The 24,370-nt window shown below is 39.7% G+C and overlaps 1 protein-coding gene across 1 annotated transcript in view; it reads right to left on the bottom strand.

Annotated features, from left to right (window-relative positions):
- Positions 1 to 24,370, bottom strand: part of LOC121720495 (collagen alpha-1(VI) chain-like) — a 44,480-nt gene that overhangs the window by 3,006 nt on the left and 17,104 nt on the right. Inside the window, exons 15-31 of the mRNA XM_042106684.1 lie at positions 23,300 to 23,353; positions 22,504 to 22,566; positions 22,083 to 22,145; positions 21,885 to 21,938; positions 19,186 to 19,221; positions 18,140 to 18,202; positions 16,022 to 16,084; positions 9,099 to 9,161; positions 7,757 to 7,819; positions 6,819 to 6,869; positions 4,632 to 4,667; positions 3,051 to 3,113; positions 2,392 to 2,457; positions 2,162 to 2,197; positions 1,725 to 1,761; positions 1,098 to 1,106; positions 656 to 786 (exon numbers count right to left, since the gene is read on the bottom strand). Coding sequence (XP_041962618.1) covers positions 656 to 786; positions 1,098 to 1,106; positions 1,725 to 1,761; positions 2,162 to 2,197; positions 2,392 to 2,457; positions 3,051 to 3,113; positions 4,632 to 4,667; positions 6,819 to 6,869; positions 7,757 to 7,819; positions 9,099 to 9,161; positions 16,022 to 16,084; positions 18,140 to 18,202; positions 19,186 to 19,221; positions 21,885 to 21,938; positions 22,083 to 22,145; positions 22,504 to 22,566; positions 23,300 to 23,353 — 951 coding nt within the window. The remainder of the gene's footprint in view (positions 1 to 655; positions 787 to 1,097; positions 1,107 to 1,724; positions 1,762 to 2,161; positions 2,198 to 2,391; positions 2,458 to 3,050; positions 3,114 to 4,631; positions 4,668 to 6,818; positions 6,870 to 7,756; positions 7,820 to 9,098; positions 9,162 to 16,021; positions 16,085 to 18,139; positions 18,203 to 19,185; positions 19,222 to 21,884; positions 21,939 to 22,082; positions 22,146 to 22,503; positions 22,567 to 23,299; positions 23,354 to 24,370) is intronic.

A 24,370-nucleotide genomic window follows, 5' to 3' on the forward strand; every position in this document is an offset into this window, starting at 1 on the left:
ACTGAACCCAGAGATATTGAGGAAAAAATTAAAATCATATTATGCACACACTATCCTTAGAAAGCATGTTCTCAACACACGCTCCAAGGTGTAGTTTTCAGTTCCTGCTGCTGAAAGATTGCTTAACGTGAATTTAAACCAACAGTATTATGAAGGCAATTTTCCAGGCTATTTGGGCTGTGCGTCGTGTACAGAATCTGTTCCGCTCTTCCAGAGACCTTAGATAATTTTAGTTTCTTTCTAGTATTTTATTTTTTCAGGTATTGACAAATGTATATACAGTACATAAAGATATGCCTAACCGTTGCCTAAAGAAGATTATAGCAAATTACTGTAAGTTTACTAGTATTTTTGGCAACAAGAAGGGCAACTGTACTCTGTACTTGTACTCTGCACAATGTATCTATGTGTGTGTATGTTTTGTGTATAGTTGAGTGTAAAGTAATTTGCTGAATAGTAAATATTTTTTTAGAAGAGTTGAAGTTACTTGATTGTATGATGAATTGACAAAAAGTGTGCTTAATACTTTTAAACTCTTTTTCCATGAGAATATCAGCACCAGTGCAATCTCGAGGACCCTTCAGCCAGAGTGGGTAAAGGAGCAGGGTTGACTCTGACGTGCCCGTCTCCAAATCCTCTCTGTGGTGTCACCCACCTCCTTGCTGAACTTTGTGATCTTGTTGATGATGCGGATGATGAACTCCTTCTCGAGGGTGAAGTTCTGAAGGCCGATGCTCTCTGAGCTGTCCAGCACAAAGAGGAGTTTCACCGGTCCACATTCACACTCTAGGGGTGCGGGCGCACACACACACAAACACAGACACACACACACACACACACACAGACACACACACGTGTACGCCACATATAACAACAAAGCAGAACGTGTTACAAGTGTGAGGAGAACAGAGGACAAGAAGTAGAATTCCACTCCTTCAATGGCTATGATGACTAATATGAATATGCTTTATGCATTTGCTAGACGTGAAAAGTGAATATGGACAATGATTGCAATATTTTGCCACTTTGAACATTAATCTTTAAATGGCAGTACACAGAGTTGAAAAAATGTCATGTATACAGTAAAAATCACTTACCACAGCAAGCTGAAAAAGTAAAACAAATGGCGTTATTTCACTTACACTGTACATAAACACTGTTTCTCTCTTTTACCCCTTGCTCAGGGGTGTGTTCAAATTTTAAATGACAGATTTAAAATTGTTTCGTCTGATTTGGTCTGGTCTCTTGTGGACCACAGATAGCCACAAACAAAAATGTACTTATATGGGTCTGTTTAGATGGTGAGAGGGTTTCTGCAATCTCTTCCTGTTTGATTGTATCCAGGTCCTCCACTCCATCCTATTCAAACACCTCTGTTAAAACTGAAAACATGACCTCACATGACATTTACTACATGTTTGTCCAGGAGGCATGTGTAAATATTTACTCTACCTGATCTTGCTGTGCTTTTCTTTTCTGGAGACAATAAACTAGTTTTGGCCTCTCACTTATAAACAAGTATATGTGTAATTATATGTTTTGGCAAATTGTTTGTGTCAGATATGTTGCTGACAACCTTCAGAAGAAGGAAGAGGTTGTGTTTAACGCTTTAATTGGTCTTTGTAGATTTAGTTAATTTACAAATGTAGTTCATTTATGTGGTGCAGGGCAGTTAGTCAAACCACAGGCCAAAAACAATTGTGCAGCACATTTCCATCACTTACAGCATAGTTTTTGAATGACCTCCAGAATCTCACACTCCTGAAAAAAAAAGAACAAAAAATGCATTTCTCTCTCTCTCGTTCTCTATCTCTCTCGCGCGCGCGCGCACGCACACACACACACACACACACACACGCGCACACATACACACACACACACACACACACACACACACACACGCGCACACACACACACACACACACACACACTCTCACTCACTCACTATTTACATTAACATATACAACTGGAGACACTTTAAGCACTGGCTTTGCAAATGCTTCTAGCATGTTAAAACAAACCATATGCTTCAATGCTAGAGTCACCACCCCTGACGCAATTTCTCTTTTTTAGGCTCTCAGAACTGCAACCATGACAAGTCTTTAAACCACATTTGCACATCCTATCACATCGCATTCAGACACATTAGAGGGTGACTCACATCCGGCCCGGTGGGGCCCTCTGGTCCAGGAGTCCCCTGAAATGGAAAGCAGAGGTTTACAAGAAACATAATGCACATAACTTACATGGTGTGCTATCTTTAATGACATGTGTGGCTGAATGTGGAGCTATCTCATCAGCTCTAAATCAGTTTCTTAGAAAAGATAACACATTATGACTAATGTTTCCTTGATGCCAGGAAGTGTCTCGTAGCATTCTGGAGTTGCTTACTTGCTCTCCTGCCAAGCCGGGATAACCCTTTGGTCCTGCAGGCCCTTCTCGTCCTGGGAGGTTGTTCTGGTTAATGACACAAAAGAGAAAGATGCAAAATCCTTACAATGTTTGAAAACCTTCAAGCTATTGGACAGGTTATGACAAGGTTCAAAGATCAGTTTTCAAGAAGCAGAGCAGTTCTATTGAAGTCAATTTGACTATAAGACCTGGAAGGAGTGATTGGATTTAATGTCTTCCTCTGCATAAACTTGCTCCCTAGTATTATAAAAAAAATGCAGCTGGCACATGTAACCTGGAATTTGGCCCATTAAAAACAGTGTTGGTGAAATGAGTTTTGGTGAAATTAAGTGGTGACACATCCCTTCATACAGAATACAAAGTGAGTAAGACTGCATTTACTCATATAAAGCATATGTTACAACATAAAAACAGTGGAGTACTGTATGTACTGACCTACCCATATGAGTGCAATTCACCAGGCTGTCTTTAATGCTGATATGTAGATGTCTATAATGTCATGTAGACTTTCTTCCTTGTATGGCCCTTACAGGTCTTAGTTAGGATTTTTTAAATCCAGTGCAAAATAGCTGGACATTGTAAAATAATAAAATAATAATAATAATAAAACACAAGTTGCTGCATAGCAATTGGCTTACATCATCCCCGCGGTCTCCGGGTAACCCAATATCCCCCTTCATGCCTGGAAACCCTCGGACACCCTGCATCATGAACACATACAAGAGAAAAGAACTGGATCTCAACCACAACTAAATCACACAGCAAAATAGGTTGCTTTCCAAAGACAGTGTTTTTCATCTGGGGCTGAGGTGGCGTAAAACTTCATAGCTATGGTCAGTTTCTCTATACTTTAGAGGTCATTCATTTGTTCTGGCGTTCCCTTGTGCAGCACATTTCCGACTCATTTACTGGGAAAACCAATGACTGCAGCCATCTGAGAGCCATTGAGGGGAGGATCTTTGTGAAGAATGGCTTTGTGGAGTTAGAACTGGACTCTGAGCTAAACAAGACTCATTGTATGTATGCTTTAGGGTGGGAGGAGGACAAGGGAGGCTGTCCGAGGCCTTGGGTGAACATCTGTATTATTTGCAGCGTCGAGGCAGATGTTCAAGCTAGGACCAAGAGCAAGCCAACAGAGAGTGATCGTGCCAGTTTACAGACTACAGGCACAAGCTCTCTGAAGAAAAGCCATAGGAAATAAACTGTGTTTTCTGAACAATTAACCAAACAATGGCCCCTGAGCAGTCTCCTCTCAACATCTGTTTCACTTCTGTCAGCCTCCCAGACTCTGCTTTTTCACACTCAACATGAATCGCATTTCCGAGAATAAAAGAAACCATTTTCGTCCCAACTCAAACACGGCCCATTGATGGATTTTTGAGGGGAGATCCCATGCTAGTCTCAAACCTTGGAGGTCTGTTCAGATGAGAACACAGATAGATCAACATCCTGTGCATGTATAACCTCCACAAGGAAAGGTTCTGATTGATGGATGACTGAGGACACCCCACTGTCTTAGAAACACGTCCGCAACACTTTGTTAGAGCAGAGCCTGGGCTTGGCTTTTGAAAAGAAGCACACTTCTAAAAGTCCATTCCTTGCTGTATTCACTTGGGGCAGCCGTGGCCTACTGGTTAGCGCTTCGGACTTGTCACCGGAGGGTTGCAGGTTTGAACCCCGACCAGTAGGCACGGCTGAAGCACCTAACCCCTCACTGCTCCCGAGCGCCGCTGTTGTTGCAGGCAGCTCACTGCGCCGGGATTAGTGTGTGCTTCACCTCACTGTGTGTTTCACTAATTCATGGATTGGGATAAATGCAGAGACCAAAAGAGTATATATACTATACTTATGTCCAGCATGTTTCACTGATCTACAAGTAAACCATTATTTACAAATATATTTCCTATCTAAATGAAATTAATGTGGGAAATTGCCTGTAAATCAGTGCATTTCAGGAAAATGTGAAATCTTTGCCATTCTTTGGAGCTCAAGTGGGAACAAATAGGAAGGTGTGGGGTGACAATAGAATGATGAGGAGGGATCATCTGATTGGAGCTCTATTGCTTCTGTTCTGACTTCTGCTTACTCATTAGTCCTCAGCAGACAAAAAGGCGTTTGAAGTTTTCAGTCTATTCCTGTGTGGCTGGCCACTGTGTCGGAACACTCGTGAAACGGAACCTGCTGATGAAGTTACACGTGATGGTGTGTTCCAAACATACCTTTGATCCAGCTGGTCCCCTTAGGCCAGGGAGTCCCTGAAAAACAGAAGAAAGCCAATTCATCCTTTCGAAACAAGAGTTAATGAATGTTGCAGTAGGCTGCCTGTTATATACAACCTGATTGTTATAAAGATAGTGATAGATTACATTAGATTAACATTATGAGCTTACCTACAGCTTCTAGCTTAGTTGTTTGGTATTTTTGGTGTTGTAGCTTCATGCAGGAAATATTTTATTTGGTGAATCTACTGTAATTGATCTCAAGGTGTGACGGTATTATGGGGGCTCAGTAACTGAACTTGGCTGCAAGAAACTAAACAGCCAAGCCACTCCAGAAATCTCACACTCTAGGACCTCACAGCGCTAAAGATTTAAGACACGATTATTTGACAGTAAATCAGTGTCACTGACATAATAAACTTCCTTTTCCGCTCCCCCTCTCACTGCATTGAAACTCTGAGTTGGTCAGCTAAATTGTTTATTGTCCAGTTTACCACTGTTTAGACTGGAAATCCCAAGGACACTCTCAATGAAGTGACCAGAGCAGAAACAGCACACAAAGTGATTAATACAATGATTTGTGCAACCTAATATCAATTCAATCTACACAGAGATGTCCTATGTAGAGTTGACCAGGTTAATATAGTAAGTATATGGTAATGTCTTCATATTAACTTAGGAGTTTTATACAGAGTTGTATTATATAATGAATATGGTAATAAACTTCTTTAGTACAATATTATAGGGGGTATACATGAACGAAATAATTTCTGAATTCTGAAATCATTCATAACGAGGAGACATATTTACATATTTGTTAATCTGTTCCTGATACAATCTGCACAATTAACTACATTATGCTGTAAGATACATATATGTCACTTCAAAAACTTGGTCTTTCCATAGAAAATGAAGCAGCTGTATAATACTGCTTCTCTGTTTTTTTTACTTCTACTTCTCAAGAAGTAGTCTGGAAAAAAACTATGACAGTTTGATCACTGACTCGCATTACATGTGTGTATACATAGCATGCCAGTTTAGCCAGTCTGCCAGTCTGCACCACCATGACAGTTTGCATCAAAAGTCCAATAAAGAGGGCCAAAATAATACAGAGGTGAAATCAACAAAAGATCAGTGTTGTTGTTTAAATTATCGGGTCCTGCTAAAAGAGTTAGGTGGAAAGTTCAACTGGAAATTGGTTTTCTTGACTAGACTTCAGCATCTGCTACTACTTACAGCACTGTAACCACAATAGTTACATGGAAGAGAATGATCCATCCACCAGCCCAGAAAATATGTTTCTGGAATTTTCCCTTGGGGTTGTATCTATCTATGTTGCTGACTGTGTTTCAACCCCCCCCCCCCCCCTCCCTCCTCTCTCTCTGCATGTGTGTCTGTGTTTGTGTTTGTCTTGGTGTGCATTTGGGATGCTAGGAATCCTTCTTATGAAAAGATCCAATTCAAGTTGCTCTGGCAACAGAAATACAGTACTATGGTCCACAGTCTAACCAGTCTTAAAGTCTTAAACCAGTCAGTAAATCCCCCCCAGTTTCAATGCCCCTTCAATAAGTAGGCAGCCGTGGCCTACTGGTTAGGGCTTCGGACTTGTAACTGGAGGGTTGCCGGTTCGAACCCCGACCAGAAGGAACGGCTGAAGTGCCATTGAGCAAGGCACCTAACCCCTCACTGCTCCCCGAGCGGCGCTGTAGCAGGCAGCTCACTCTTTCGGGATTAGTGTGTTCACTGTGTGTTTCACTAATTCACGGATTGGGATAAATGCAGAGACGGGATCAAAAGAGCATGTATACATCATATACTATACTTATAAGTCTCCACTGTGAAGGTGAAGTGTTTTGAAACACTAGCATGCCAACAGGAACTATCATATTCAAGAATCATCAAGATCAACATATTTAAATAGCCTACATAAAGGAGAGTTCTGACGATTTTTCACATAGATTTCTGTTTCTCGAGGTCACCGAGTAATATCGGTACGAAAACCCAATCGGTTCTGCCAACGGCTAAAGCTTCCAGGCAGCTGCAGTAAATGAGTTCTCCAGAATTTTCCTACACTGGGGTACTAAAATGACTTCTGGAGAAAGAGCTGACATTGGCCCCATAACAAAGCCATGGAAGTGTAGAGGATAAATGGACTGAGGATAAAAGGAGAATGGTGTGAGGGGAAACCTGGAATCCTGCGTATCCTAGTTGCCCTTCACTCGGGAATCCATCTTCTCCCTGTTACATTCAAGGAAACAACAAGAAATGAACACCATTTAATCACTCAAGATGTCAGAGAGTCGTATAACACAGAGGCATTACAGTGAGACGCATTACATAAAGATAAATATCATGGCCTCTGAGTGAATGCTACAGGATTAACTCCTCACTGCATGCAATGTTGTTGGCCGTTTCGACCCAGGCTTGCACAGTACACAGGCATTAACAACAGCTCCACCTGGACATGCAAAAATCAGGAAAATGTACTGTTCATTTTCCTGGAAATATTCTTCATTCACAGAAATTTTTTGAATATTTCAAATAATATTTCCTGTTATATTAAGGAACCTAATATATGAAGCAACGCACTTAGGGCTGAGCTACACCAGGCACGTAACTGAAGCGTTCCGTTCGCGTTGCGTCTGCTGCAACAAGTAGCTTCCACTATAATCAATGGAAGTAGCAACACCAGACGTGATAGCGGCGCGTACGTTCGAAAAAAATAGACCATTCATCTAAAATGGATTTTACGCATCGCAAACGGAACACTTCAGTTACGCGCCTGGTGTAGCTTCGCTGTCACACTTACTGATTTGCTGGTTTTAACTTAACTGGGTGCTGAATCCCTCATACATAATGATAATGTATAATGTAAGCAAGGACAGCACTCTCAGTTCTCTTTCAAACTTTTAATCGGCAACATCCTTGTTGGTGATTAAAAGTTTGAAAGAGAACTGAGAGTGCCGTCCTTGCTTACCGGTACATTATATATTAAGGAACCTTCCATTAAGGGAGTGACATAATCATCTGTAAAAATATACACACACAAAAAAAATGTACCAGTACATTTTTACAGGTTTCTTTTTTTTTTGGGACAGAGTCAGGGCCAGGCTGTGGTGACTCACCCTCTCTCCTGTTGAGCCACGTTCTCCAGGGGGCCCAGGCAGGCCTCTGGTGCCCTTCACCCCCTAGTACACACACAATGCAGACACAGAAAGACATATTTACCTTTAGCAGATGTTTTTCTGCAAAGCCAAGTTACCGTAATGGGAGAGTTCCATTTGGTATTTCTAATGCTTCCTATGAATTCAAATCTTTACATGGCTAGAACTCCCGCAGAGGGCCCGTTCACACTGGAAACGATAAACATTAACTCTAACAGCTATATTACTTTAGCTCAGGAAACGATAACTATAACTCTAACAACTATATTACTTTAGCTCAGGAAACGATAACTATAACTCTAACAACTATATTACTTTAGCTCAGGAGGACAGAAACATCCATATCATACACTATAACAATAATAATGTGCAGAACTAGATGTATCGCATGCCGCACAGTGCCGCATGAACTATCTGAGGAAAATAAATCATGCCTCTCAACTCATCTCGATCTCCTACCCTTGCTACTCCTTGTAAACCACAAGTCTTACATGCTCTTCCCTTGGTTCTTTGATTTTTTTAAACTAAATGTTTTGCTTATGTACTGTATATATGTAAATTTCAGAAAACGTATATGTGTTCTAAACCAACACTCGTCCTCATTTTCTGTTCAAAGCCACAAACATTTGTGCACTACCTCACTAACACAAATCTGCAACAACAGAGAAAGTATTCTTCGGTAAATAACACAACATCCAAATGAATGTCTTTATTGGCGCTACCAGTCCCGCCACTACCACCACGCGCACCGCGCATTATGCATAGGGCACCAAGGGACAGAGGGGGCACCAAAACGTAGCCAATATATAGGACTAGCTTTACTACTATTTACAATGACAATGCAGTTAGAAGGTCCAGTCCAGTTCATAAGATTTTTACAGGTACATTTTACAGTGAGTTCCATAGTTCTACAGCTGCTCCATAGACAGGCTTGGAGCAGCTGTGAAATCAGTTACGAATGCTTTTCTGCATTTTGATGTTCGCTGGAAATTGTCAAGCAGATGTATTAACATTCACTGGAAATTCTCTGGAAAGTAGGATATTCAGTTAAGAACACAGCTCACCAGAAAAACTAAGGCCACGCCAGTGGAATGGAATGGGACAGCCAAAAATGACCACATTAATACACTCCAAGTGTGTTCATTTCACTATTCTTCTAGTCAGAGACAGTTTGATCACTGACGTAGCAACACAAGGCCAGCTTTGCAACAACACATTAAATGGTCTGTGTCACTCAAAACACGGATAAAGTGAGCCAAAACTGAACTGAATAAAAAAATAGATTAACAAGGGGTGTTAATACCTCAGGACCCGTAGGGCCTGGTTCTCCTTTGTAGCCTTTTAGACCAGAAACTCCATTTGCACCCTGCATAACAAACACAGAGACAAACACACACACATACACACACATGCAGGGAGAGTGAGATAGAGAGAGAAACTTCAATGCAAGGCAACAGAAAATTCACAATGTGAAATGTCTGTGTAAACAAGACAAAGCTTCAAAATTTGAAGTTCATAGTCTTGTGCTGATTTAATTCTGAAACCAGATATGGGTTTCTGGCTGTGTCATATCACATTTTATCTTTTGAGCACACAGCAATTAACCATGTGAAGGACATACACCCTGTCACTGACTCACTCACTCAGTCATTCACAAGTGCACACGCACGCACACCAGGGATGGAAATTAGCCACCCGCCCCCCGCCAAATGCGGGTAGTTTTGTGCGCTGGCGAGTGAATTTGGTCAACTTACCAGCCACTGTGGCGGGTAGATGAGCTAGCATAGGCTACCACAAATAGTCAGATCCGATCTAATTATGACCGCCGCGCAGCGAAGCGGCGGTCATATAGGTTTAGTCAGATTTTTTTTTTTTTTTTTTTTTTTTTTTTTCTTTTTCGCATGCCCAAATTTCCGTCAATGATTCCCGGGACACTGAAAGACCGGGGTACACGAAACTTGGTGGACATGTAACCCCACATGGATAGCATGGAACCATCGTTTTTCGTTTTGATCTGTAGCCCCCCCGCTGAATTGGACCCCCCGAAAGGAGGGTAGGGCAGACACAGTTTTCTGTGAATATCTCGAAAACCGTAGGGTTTAGGAGGACCATTTTTTTTTTTGTATGTTGATCTCAAGGGGCCATGTCAACCCATTCCATAACCACTCATTTCATGTATAGCGCCACCTAGTTAAACACAAAAAAGTAAAAATGAGGTGGTGTAATTGAAGGTATCTGTGACCTAACATAGTCAAAACTGCACGAAATTGGAAGTGTAGGATCATTATGACACCCTCTGTATGCACGCCAAGTTTTGTGGAATTCCGTTCATGGGGGGCCACACAATAAATTAATTTATGTTACTATACACCAACTGGCCTGTAGGTGGCCGGAGACAGTTTTCTGTGAATATCTCGAGAACCGTAGGGCCTAGGAGGTCCACCTTTTTTTTGTATGTTGGTCTTAAGGGGGCATGTCAACCCATCCCATTACCACTTATTTCATGTATAGCGCCACCTAGTTAAAAATTAAAAAGCAAAAAAGTAGGTGTTTTCATCTCAATATCTCTGGCTGACAAGGTCAAAACTGCACGAAATTAAAAGTGTAGGATCATTATGACACCCTCTGAATGCATGCCAAGTTTTGTGTACTTTCGTTCATGGGGGGCCTTACAATAAAATAATTTATGTGTACATTTAGTGACGTACACCAACAAGGATTCCCGGGACACTGAAAGACCGGGGTACACAAAACTTGGTGGGCATGTAACCCCACATGGATAGCATGGAACCATCGTTTTTCGTTTTGATCTGCAGCCCCCCCTCTGGACTGGACCCCCCGAAAGGAGGGTAGGGCAGACACAGTTCTCTGTGAATCTTTTATGGTATGTTGGTCTCAAGGGCCCACATCAACCTGGCTCATAATCACTCATTTGTGATTTGCCCCCCCCCCGCCCCGGTCAAAAATGAAAATGCAATATTATTCTGCTTTAATCGCCCCTATCTTCAGTTAAGATGTTCAGAACTGCACCAAATTTTATGTGTATGATTGACCTGGCATTCTCTGGGGGTCTGGGGGTATGCCAAGTTTCGTAGAATTTCATCCATGGGGGGGGCTAAAAAAATTAGGTTATGTGTACATTTAGTGACTGTACACTCATTGGCCTGTAAATGGCGGTGCACACATATAAACATGCACACACACAGGCACCCACATACTATCGGTATTAAAACGGCCGATACATAATTACAAATTCAATAGGATCAAAAGAAAGCCAAAATATTCATCATCATCATCATGGCTGCATTTTCAGTATTGGCGATAAGTAGTCGTTTGTCCACTAGATGGCGCATCGTTGCAGTGAGACGTAATTTTTTTGGAAGTTAAAAGTGGGTTGAAAAAATAATGGACAAGGACTGTAATTTACCGCAGCGAACATCTAATAAGGACAGGACGATGTTCACATGAAGTGTAAGTGAGGATGAAGTGAGGATGTTTATCGGACATGCTTGGTTTTTACTGCAGGTACGTTAATCTTGTAATATCAATAAGGACCTAGGTAATGTTACCGTTAGCATTGGTTGAGTGATGGAGGCCCATTTGATTGATTGCATTTGTAGAAAACTATAAATGCGGTTATACCAAGCAAATTGATAGCAGCACTGTTTGTATCTTTCGACTGTCATTTATTGCACGTGCTACAAAATCATTCTGTGCAATGGAAGATTTACCAACGTTACACCGGTCTGATACAGTTTTGCCTATACATGCGTGAGACTGAGACGCCTGTTTATTTTGTTTTAAGTGCGTGCAGGGTGTGAGAGGGGAATCGATGTGCTTTGATTCCAGCTTGGTAGTTGTAGTCTGTGAAATTAAAAAGCACGTGTGTGTGAAGTATCCAAACAATGACACCTTCATTTCATTATGGCTGCTTTAGCAACACACCTTAAGCTACTCTGTAGTGGGTCCCATTTAGAAGTGGCTACTTCATTCGCGCTTTCCTTGACTCATGGAACCGCGTGAATGTTATTACAACTTTTCGCCACGATATGGCAGTTTAAGTCCGCTTGATACTGTAAGTCGTAAGCCATTGGTTTCCAAAGGAGATTTTATTTGTGTCGCCAGCATAGCCTATTGACAATTTATGTTGTAAATAGGCCTACCTTATAATCCTACCTGTAGCTTAGGGAAGCTAACCGCTTTCTATTAGGATCTAGTTTGTTAGTTACAGTTTTGTCATAACTCCCTAATGCATTTTTGCATTTAGAATAGCCAGAGCGTGTATATCTCAATCTGAAAATTAAACAATATCGGGTGCCTATGGACTAGGCTGGGTGAACCCAGCCTGATCTGCCCGCTATTTATTTTTTGATTTCTTAAAAGATTGAGCTTGGTCTGATGAAAGCCAGACTAGCCATGGACCTCAGTTACACAATGCAAGGGAACATGAATAAGCCTATATTTGCACGAACAATAACGGACAAAAGCTCTTCAACTTTGGCCCGTTAAAATGTGTATGAACAGTCTAGCGACGCATTTCATCAAGGCCCATTTGGACATGTCAGTTATTTGCACCACTGGTTAGATGTAAAACAGCATTTCGTTTCAGACTACTGTTACTTAATTTGTGCATTAACAATAACGTTTCAGACTACTGTTACTTAATTTGTGCATTGACAATAAAGTATTACATGAACTAAAGATGACTAAAATCTTATGTAGAAGAAGAAATATTCACAAAAAATCCATCCATCCAAAAATGACCTTTGTTTTTGATAGCTGTTGAAAACGGCATGGAACTGACAGAGATGTTTTTGTTTATAAATACATAAAAAATAAATAAATAAATAAATAACATTATGCTGATACCTTTTGCTTTTCCCAAATACAATGTAGCCTACAGGTGTAAGTGACCTTTCATCAATCCAGTTGCAATGGATGAACTGTGATGACCTGCCCTACTTGTGATTGTGATTTTAAAGGTTTTATAACAATGCTACATCTTCTTTGGCTATTCTACAATCTATTCACCTTTTCAGCACAAGTAGGCTACTTTCTGTGCAGCCGCACACACACACTCAGGCATGCCAAACAAGCATACACAAAAGTTTCAAGAGTGGGGGATGGAGTAAAAGATGGAGACAAATTGAAGTGTGATTTATTTTCGCGGAATGGATGTACAGGAATGAGCGGCGGTCATATTTTGTACCGCTATGCGGTACATCTAGTTTTCATAGTTATTGACGGTAAAAAATAAGAAAGTGTCTGTAGGGATCATGTAACGTTACCAGCCGTAAATCGCGCTGATTTGAAGTTCAACAACTACCAGTGAGCCGCCACCTGCAGCATAGCCTATAGTCACTGGTGCAGTGCTTCACTTTTTGCCATTACCATTAAGAAACTGTCGCTATGCTTTCATGTGCCACTGCTAGCTTATTTAAGGATGGCTGCATAAACAAATCTAGTGAGATATGTGGATCTGCGTTGTATCTAAACAGACTAATATTCTCACGCGAATTTGTCTTTTGAAGTGGCCCGCTATTTTAATCCGGCCCGCGACACCTTCACGGAAAACAAGATGACATGCTACTATTTAGACCTATGAGGCAAACAGGCGGACATCTCCACACCCATTTGTTGTGGTGGAATATCCCACAAACTTTTCATTCAAGAGATTATATATCAGAACTAGAAATGCAATTCCAAGGAATTACCAGTGCATGAAAATGCTAAAGTTGTGATGTAAAATATCATGTATAGTTAAAACAGATAATACAGAGATGGTTACTACGGTGATGCTAGGATAGACATGGTGGTTGCATAGCTTAATAAAAGTTGATAGTTTAAAAGTAGACTGTTTAAAAGCTGAATGTAGATAGTTTAAAAGTTGTTGATAGACAGTAGATAGTTTAAAAATTGTTGATAGACAGCTAATTTAATAGATAGTTTAATGATAGTTTAAAAGTAGACCGTTTAAAAGTTGAAGGTAAATAGTTTAAAAGTTGTTGACAGACTGGAAGTTTAATGAATGTTGATATTCAAATAGTTTAATGGCTGTGTATAGGTAGATATTTGACGATAACTAAAAGTTGGAATGGCTCTAATGTTTGCTAGCAGTTATGCTAAGATTTTTAACTATGCTAACCATGCTACTTAGCTAATGTTTTATAGCAGTGCTAGCAATGCTAACATGCTAACCATGCTACTTAGCTAACTTAGCTAACATTTTCTAGCAGTTTTGCTAAACATGTTAACTATGCTAGCAATGTTAACTATGCTAACCATGCTACTTAGCTAACTTAACTAATGTTTTCTAGCAGTTTTGCTAAACATGCTAACTATGCTAACCATGTGACTTAGCTAACCTAGCTTATCATTTTTAGTAGTTATGCTAACTATGCTAACTAACATGTTAACTATGCTAACATGCTAACTATGCTAACCGTGTGACTTAGCTAACCTAGCTAATCATTTTAGTAGTTATGCTAACTATGCTAACTAACATGTTAACATGCTAACTATGCTAACCATGTGACTTAGCTAACCTAGCTAATCATTTTCAGTAGTTATGCTAACGATGCTAACTAGCATGCTAACATGCTAACTATGCTAACCATGTGACTTAGCACCTAGCTAATCATTTTTAGCAGTTTTGCTAAAAATGTTAACAATGCTAGCAATGCTAACATGCTAACTATGCTAACCATGCTAACTAGCTACAGTGGGTAGGAGTCATAGTTGATGACAAGTGTTGACATAGTTGATGACAAGTTAAAAGTTGTTGATAGACAGCTAGTTTAATAGATAGTTTAATAATAGTTTAAAAGTAGACTGTTTAAAAGTTGAATGTATATAGTTTAAAAGTTTAAAAGTTGAATGTAGATAGTTTAAAAGTTGTTGATAGACAGCTAGTTTAATAGATAGATAGTTTAATGATAGTTTAAAAGTAGACCATTTAAAAGTTGAATGTAAAAAGTTCAGTAGTTTAAAGGGTTAAATTGTTTAATAGTGAAATATTGTAGTGAGGACTTTTATTTTGAAACAGTTTTTGGCAGAGGAAGCAGTTGAACAGGATGTGTAGTCTTAATAGTGCCAGTTTGTATGCTTAAAGCCTGAGACTGGCAGTTGATCCAGGTGGCCTGAACACCTGCCATAGGATTCTAATTGCTTAACGGCCGTATTATGATGTCATAATCGGCAATGTTAAGTCTATGGGGATTTTTAAAAAGTTTTTCTTTAATAGTTTAAAAAGTATAAAAGTTTCAAAGTTGAAAAGACATACCAACCCGATCTGTTTGAAGACCTACGTTACAAAGTTTGAATGAAGTTTCTAAGTTAAACTGTTCAAGAGAAATTGCGTATGGAAAAAGTGGTAAGCGGAATAATAAGAAGAAGAAGTAGAAGAAGTTGCCTAGGAAGAACAGTACAGTGCATTTTCATGCACTGTAATAAGAAGAAGAAGTTGCCTAGGAAGAACTGTAATTAACAGCAGAATTTACCGAACACAAAGGTGTAAAGCATTCCGTTATGCAATTAGCCGTTCCAGAGTAATCCGGTTTTGAAATTGAAGCAAATGTCTACGAGGTCTCTAACTTTGGACTGTTGTAATACACAATACGGCCAAATACAAAATAAATGTTAACAATATCGCCTAGATAACTGTAAATATTAAAACCAGAGTTTTTCCAATGTAGTTTCACAAAATGCTAAGCATTAAGTTTCCTAAAGCTGAGCTGTGAATTTATTGTTCAGTGCATGATTTCATAACAGGCCAAACAGAAAATAAATACTAAATGTTAAATATAGCCTTGATACATGTAAATATTTAAATCAGATGATGTACAGTATAGTTAGATCAAGTTGGAGAGTCGATTATAGGATGCTCCAGAACTCACACAAACGGAGTCTTAAAGGAGCCACACCACTTTTATGACATGACACTATGGCATATTATTGTGGTTCTGTTGGCTTTTAGTTTTGTTGCTAGCCTACTGTACTTGTAGGTTTAGGGCAAAATTCAGCACATTTTAGTCCTATCGCAATAATGCCGATCATGATATCACATTTTCATGCCATTTCTCTAGTGGCTGGTAAAAAAGTTGAGTGGCTGGTAGATTTTGGAATCCACCAGCCACAGTGGCAGGTGGAATTTTTTTTTAATTTCCATCCCTGACGCACACACATGTGCACACATACAGCCAATACATCACAGACGACATGGCTTACCACTGATCCTACTTCTCCAGATGGGCCCTCGTGTCCCTGGGCTCCTGGAGGCCCTAGGTCACCCTGGAGGGAAAGAGGTGACACTGATATTCCATTCGCACTTGGAGTGAAAAACATTTATTAGGTGTTAAAAACCAAAACACATGGCATTCTTCAACACACTCAAGCCACATCTGCACAAAAACGAGTTATATTTTCTCTTACCATCTTAACACCTTTAACGACCCGTTTGAAAAAGTTCTTGTGTCCTCACGAAGAGGTGTAAACAGGGCAGGCGAAAGCGCTATAGTGCATGTGCCAGGCAAGTAGATGTCGCTGTGGTGGTGCAGATGCTTCACGATTCACTATTTTATAGAATTCTCTATTTTATACAGTCTATACATTACCTGGGTAAGTGCTAGAGGTTGGGGTGGGCCCATGTCATTTTTGCATGGTCACACGGCACAAGAAAAACTCGGTTTTCAAAAGTTCTCACCTTGGAACCAGTTTTCGTTTTTTGGTTACCTAAAACGCTGTCTTCGTGTGGAAGCAAGGCCAAAACAATAACAAATATTACCGTTTTCAGGAAAACAGTCATTGTGTGGACATGGTTTCAGCTTTCAAATTTAACTAATGCCCCCACCTCCCTTCTCTAAGCTTTATTTTGGACACCTGAATCACTCAAGGTGAGAGAGACTAGAGCCATAGAAAGAGAGAGATGTATTTGATGTTGCCGCCACACAATCAACAATCAAATCCAAGAACCACGGTTCTAACTACAAATAGCTGGGCAAAATCCTGCAAATAGTGATACAAGCACCACATTTGGCACAGTTGTTCTCTAGGGCATACTTTAAAAAAAAATCCCCGATTGGCCAAAAATCCAAGATGGTGGCCATATTTCAAGATGGCCACCAAAAATGCACCTGACAATGTTTTTTTCTCATAGAAATAGGCCTATGTGTACTGGCTCAATTTCACCAACAGTATCAGACAGAGGAGGATCTGAGGATTCCAACACTAACTCATTTTTGAAAACTGGGCATATGAATCAAACGTTAGGCTACATGCATTAACACAACCAAAAGGCATATTTGCCGTATGCAGTGCCCCCTAGAGGTCAAAAGGCACCAAATTGTATGTGCGTTCTTGCAATGAATTCACCAGTCCATGTACCAAGTTTGTCTTTGATACATGAAAGTGTTGCTGAAATATGACCTGACTTCCTGTTTGGTGGCATTGCAGCCCCCTACTGACTACTGACAGTTATTTTTTTCCTTTCACTCACTTTAACTATACATCTGTGATTCAAACAACTGTACGTGTGTGTGAAAGAAAAAAAAAAAAAAAAAAGATGTCAGATGACATCTTGCCGCCAAAGTGAGATCTCAACAGTCTTTCATGTATCAAAGCCAAAACTTGGTAAGTGGACTGGTGGATTAATTCGGGTAGGGTACATTTTTGGGTCCATCTTGAAATATGACCGCCATCTTGTATTTTCTAGTGGCCAATCGGACAAATAGTTTTAGTATGCCCTAGAGAACAACTCTGCCAAATTTGGTGCTTATATCACTATTTGCATGATTCCACTGAAAAACTGCCCTTAGCCGCCCTACTAAAAGGTTGCGACGGAAGTTAGCCAGCTACGCTTTCTAGAAACACACCCCTGGGTGAGACCAAAGAGATTTTATGAGCAATTTTGGCAACCTTTAATTGGTTGTTCTGAGTAACAAATATCAAATGCAGAGCTTTGTGAATACTTCAAGCTCCATTTTTTTGTTAGATTTCAATTAGTTGACAATTACAATGAAATTAGCACCATATATTGAAAAAATAATTTTCTTGTATTTGATGTTCACCACCAAGCTGCTAGCTATATATATTCCGCTGCCAGGCTATCACCACAGTGCATGTGTTATGTACAAAGAATTTGAATGAATCATGCTGCTTAATATAGATCCAGATGACTGGGGTGATTTGAATAACAATACCAAAGCGCTCACATAAATTATTGTAGGAGCTGGCATCAAGTACTGGACTCATTTCAGAACATAAGGATTACATCTGCGAGAATGACCAAATGCATTACTGTGCATCAGGTGAACATGTTTGGTGTCATGTCATGTGATGTAGGCCTACCTTCTCGCCTGGTCCGCCCCGGATCCCGGGAGGCCCCCTTAGTCCCTTCTCTCCTTTCCCACCCTACAGAGATTAGGGAAGAGATGCTTTTTACTATCACAAATACTATTTTGCTATTCACTATTATATATGTTCACTATTCATGTTCACTATTACTCATACTGGGTTAACTGTGTGCCCGGCCAATAACAGAGCTTCTTCCTCTAACAGAATTTCAAGACATAACAGCTTTATGACTGCCTGTAATAGTACCAATTATGATCAAATACTCTTAAAATAATCTTTAAAACATAATTTTAAACAGCAGTTTAAACTGTAGTTAAAAACATGTTTGGTCTAAATGCTATTTCTGTTAAATTAGTTTACATTACATTAACAAACCAACCAACCTTAAATAAAATAAGATGATGATGCATAAGTGTTGGGACCCCTAAAGAAAGCTTGTGACAACATTCTACTTCAGATCTTAATTTGTCCACATTGTAAGTCCATCTTATTACTATTTTAGCTAAGATTGGACAGTAGCCTGATGTATATGTAAAATAAGAGGTTTACTTGTTGTTCTTCACAGAGGCTCACCTAATCATTTAAAGTAGTGTGCTTAAAATAAGTCAATGTAGACCCATTACATTGAATGGGATGAGGTGTAGTTTACCAGATGATATGATATGTTTGTGTGACGCTGTACAGTGAGTGGGACCTACGGAGACATGTCAGATTGAGTGGACGGAGCTGTAGCAAGAGGAAGGGCCAGAGAAGACCAAGTGATTTCCCTTTTTTTTTACAATACAAAAACTTTTTTATGAATTCTACAAGGGCTTCAACTGATAAGCATAAAGGAAGTTAAAATAGTTAAAACTTTTGCATGTCTTCCTTATTGATCAAATGGCTGGTGATGTTTGTATGTATGTTTCACATTTTGTTTGTTTGTAAATGTTGTTTGTACATGTTTGTCATGTTATGCACTCACTATTCTATCATATTGCAAAAAATGTAAATTTGGTGGAATTATTTGCAGTTAGCAATTAGTCTGACATGACCAGTACCTCAGATCCAGAAGGCCCAGGAGCACCAAAATCACCCTGCAAAGAAATTCTGACATTAATATCACCATTACATTTTATGCAGTATATATTTGTGTATATAAGTGATTACACTTCTATAACCATCTTCATATACAAAAAACAACCAAACTACATGCAGTAAATTTTTCTAAACTTTTGCATTGTATTTAGACCTAGCAGGTACAAATTCAATAGAATGTTAGAGTAAAACAAATAAATAAATAAGAAATACCGGGTAAAACAAATAAACGTATGATATTCCAGTTAAACTCACAGTTACATCATTATGCTACAGATTCTAAACAGCTCCTTTAACACAAAGTGAACCAGCCATGCAATTTGATAGCACTGCATATGCAGTACATGCACATATGACTCATGACACATTGAAAAGCCTTGTAAAACACCACCTGTTGATCTAATCCTCACAAATATAAGACATATGCAGGGCTTAAAGCGAGGAAAATATCTTGTTTTCAGAAACGTTCAAAGACATCAAATGTATATTTATTGTAAAATCTTTTAAGCGGGTAACACTTTATTTTAATGTGTCGCTGTTACAGTGTACCTATCTAATTAGGTACAGTGGTACAACCTGTGTAACAACATGTACTATCAGGTACTATCATTGTACTTGCATTATGTATTTGTGGGTACCTACATATAGTTGTTACATTGTAATACTGAGTGCTTTTACAAAACTTTGCCAATTTGCCTAAATTTTCATCAGAGGCAAAGAGCTGACCTGAGACCTGCTGGATGGGGTAAATCTGGTCATGATAGATTTGATATACAAAGCATTCTTAGCTCCAGTCAAGGCCTCATTGTCTTCAGTACATGTAACAGCTGTGCTGCTACAACCTTGTTACTCTTTGATACAGTGGAATAAACCTATTAAGTGTACCAGTTAATTACTTACATGTACATATGACATGTATGTTATGTCTTCGATGTCTTGGAACAGGTCTACTAATTCACTACATAGTACATATATCAACTGTGTTGATATATGTACTATTGCTCTTTGATACAGTGTTGCTCTTTGCTCTTTGATACAGTGGCATAAACCCATTAAAATGAAGTGTACCAGTTAAGTACTTACAATTACATATTACATGTATGTTGTGTCATTGGTGTCTTGGAACATGTCTGCCATTACCCTACATACTGTAGTACATGTATCAACTGTGTTGGTACACATTTATTACTCTTTTGATACAGTGGAATAAACCCATTAAAATAAAGTGTACCAGTTAAGTACTTACATCTACATATATACATCCTGTAATTGATGTGTTGAAACGTGTCTGCTGTTACACCACACAGTACATGTGAATTAGTAGACCTGTTCCAAGACAAGACCTGTTCCAGTTTATTCCACTGTATCAAAGAGTAACAAGGTTGTAGCAGCACAGCTGTTACATGTACACTGAAGACAATGAGGCCTTGACTGGAGCTAAGCATGCTTTGTATATCATCTATCATGACCCGATTTACCCCATCCAGCAGGTCTCAGGTCAGCTCTTTGCCTCTGATGAAAATTTAGGCAAATTGGCAAAGTTTTGTAAAAGCACTCAGTATTACAATGTAACAACTATATGTAGGTACTCACTAATACATTATGTAAGTACAATGACAGTACCTGATAGTACATGTTGTTACACAGGTTGTACCACTGTACCTAATTAGGTAAGTACACTGTAACAGTGACACATTAAAATAAAGTGTTACCGATATTTAAACCATATACATTGTATTTTTTATGTAAATAAACAAACCTTGAGGATAGTTTGTAAAACATTCTGGATTATAAATGGGCAAATACTAGCACTAGCACCATAATAGTGATATTTTATACTTGATTGCACACCAAGCTGTCCCAACAGGAAACGACTCTGGAGTCCAGATGGCTATGGTTTAGCAGCATTCTTTGTGGCTTTTTCTATTGTTGCACTCTTTGACATATGAGTGAACAGTCCACAAATCCACAAAAGTTAGAAAATGCTTTGTTGTCGACTCTGTAAGACATGCATGCTTTCCAGTCGTGCTCTATCAGAGGAAGGCAATCTGCTGCTGTTAAAACAGCTTGTTATGGTTGTTAACTGTTGGCTGGCTTGAGACATGACACTACATAACAAGAACATAATTTTCAAATAATTTCAAATACCTTGCAAAGTTTTGCCATAGTAATTAAAATGTATGTCATGTCAGTATAGTATAAGTATATATACCGGTACTCTTTTGATCCCGTGAGGGAAATTTGGTCTCTGCATTTATCCCAATACGTGAATTAGTGAAACACACACAGCACACAGTGTACACACAGTGAGGTGAAGCACACACTAATCCCGGGGCAGTGAGCTGCCTGCATCAACAGCGGCACTCGGGGAGCAGTGAGGGGTTAGGTGCCTTGCTCAAGGCCACTTCAGCCGTGCCTACTGGTCGGGGTTCGAACCGGCAGCCCTCTGGTTACAGGTCCGAAGTGCTAACCAGTAGGCCACGGCTGCCCCCATGCAATGTCTACGTCATTGGCACTGCCTTCAGAATACTGGTTTCTTGTGAGTAATGTATTGTACATCAAAGTAATGTGAGATGTGTGTAAATAATTTTTGAGACAGATTTCTGTGAGGCTTGAAAAAAAAAAAAAAAAAAAAAAAAAAACATCAGAAAAGAAAACTTACATCATCACCCCTGTCTCCCTTGTTGCCTCTTGTGCCAGAGGAGCCTGAATCACCCTTAAGCGATGAAATGGTGCAAGAAAAAAAAGTTTAGTTTCGGCAGGAGTTCCTCACAATTTACTAGTAATTACTGTATACTGTAATTGGGTGGATGGGAGGGGCTGTGGTGGTGGGGGGGGGGGGGGGGGGGGGGGTGGTTACCTTTGGTCCACTGGGCCCAGGCACCCCAGGGAGTCCTGGAGATCCAACTGGTCCAGTTTCTCCCTTGACACACATGCTGAGATGAGTTATTAGGCAAGACCAATGAAGTACTGTATCAGGTGAATCACCTCTTGACCATCTTATAAACACATTTCCATACAATGAAACTTATCAAAAAATAGCCACAGTATATTATTTCATGTTCAAATTCTTACATGTTTCTAAGGGATTACTTAAAAACACAAGATATCTACATGGAATGCTCTACAAAGAGCTCTTCCTGAAACACTCACTATAGTCTTGATACTGCCCTAACTCTAACAATGGGATTATAAGTGTGTTCTACATCTGTTCATAATGGATTCACTGACCTGGAAACCAAAAGTGAAATGTGCAGACAAGATATTTTACAACGCTTTACCTTTTCACCCAGACCTCCAAATGACCCTGGATCTCCTCTTTGTCCAGGAGGACCTGGCTCCCCCTGTAGATACAGTACAGTGTGGACATTGATGGCAACTCTGTACTTTGAGAAGAAATGACCACACAGTTAGTCATGTCTTTTCAAATCCAACTGACCACAGGAATGAGGCTTGGTGACAACAAAAGCAGCCCTCCAACTCCTGGGCAAATTAAGATGTTTAGAGATCAAGACTAAGTTGTTGAAACAATGCAATGATATACTTCATGATCTACAGCAGGCGAGCCACTCATGCTATTTATGCTATTTATGCTTGACTGAGAAGGAGCATTGCCAAGTTTGTTTGCACTAAAGTAGTCTAACAGCGGTCGAAGAGTGAGAGAGAGCATATCGCCAAACAAGGCTCTCTCGCCCAAGGCACGACTTTGAACACCCAAAAATGTTTTGGCTCGGACTGCAGCACACTTTGCCAGAGAAACAAACTAATCAGTGGACCATAACTTGACATCCCTGCAGCACTCAGAACTGAACATGGCACCAGGAGTGATATACTGTACGAACAGCCTTTGGAGCTTTTGGTGTGTGTGTGCATGATAAAGGAGTTATGATAAAATGAATGTCTGAGAAAGGGTGCACTGAAGGTTCAGTTGGGATAAACAAGTGGGGGAGTGCATCTGAGAAATCCACCTTGATGAATAAGCACAGGAGTGTGTGAGAGACATAGAGAGACAACGTTGGCAGAGAAAGTCTGTGAAACAGATCAAAGCACACACACATAAGGAAGAAAAAAACATACCTCCATGCCATCATCTCCTTTGCAACCTGACAGGCCAACCAGTCCAGGCTCCCCCTATACACATTATATAAAATGTTGTTAGTGTACGGTATTTGTGTTTTTTGTGTGGGCACCTGTGGTGATCATAGACAATTCCACAAAAAAAATGTCCATTATGTTCTGGCACTTGTGAAGTGTCACGGTAATGGCTATTGTCTAATTATCATAAGTGTACTGCTTATTACTATAAGGTATTGTCTACTAGGGTATTGTCTAATTACTATAATATCACCTAGCATGCACAAGAACTCTTGCTTCAAACTTCTGACAAAAAAACTACTACTTTTTCAATGTAATATCTCTTTCATTTTCTCTAGTAAATGGTTCATCCTGATCTCAATAAATCTGATGCACATTCACTTATTCATTCATTTATTAATTCCTTTCATTCATTCATTCATTCATTCATTCATTCATTCATTCTTTCTTTCTTTCTTTCTTTCTTTCCATCCTTCTTGGTACCCTTTCTTCTTTTCCTCTCTTGTCCGGCTGAATTGATTTCATGGCCAGATAGAGCTGCATGACTAACACTAACTCATGTGCATAATGGTGTTTTAAATTCCCAACATCGTCTTCCAGGCAGCGCTGCATGGAAGGCACTAGGATTAGGCAAGGGTTAGGGTTAATGTTAGGGTTAGGTGCCTTGAAGTCGACGGTGGGGGCTTAAAACACCATCAAGCAACTCATGCACTCTTTGAGTAAAGCTTACTTGCTTGACTTTCAAAACTTTTCTACACACGTTGGACACAAAGACTGCTGAGATCCATTTAAAGCGTGATGGGAGTCGCCTTTCATGTCAAAAGGCCATTTGAGGAACTAATCAAGTCATGATTGCTCTAGAAGTAGCCACCAGGTGTTCCTATGGATCAATGTCAACAAAGCTAATTTCAGCCATTCAAGACACGTTTTCTGTAGCTGTTCTGCTTTTAACAGATAAAGGCAATTTGAACTATACAATTCTGCTTTCCTTAAGTGTCTGACCATTAAAAATAGGGCACAATGAATAGTGTGCAGATGAGCTTGCAGTGGGAT

The sequence above is a fragment of the Alosa sapidissima genome, chromosome 10 (genome assembly GCF_018492685.1).
Source record: "Alosa sapidissima isolate fAloSap1 chromosome 10, fAloSap1.pri, whole genome shotgun sequence".
Lineage (NCBI taxonomy): Eukaryota > Metazoa > Chordata > Actinopteri > Clupeiformes > Clupeidae > Alosa > Alosa sapidissima.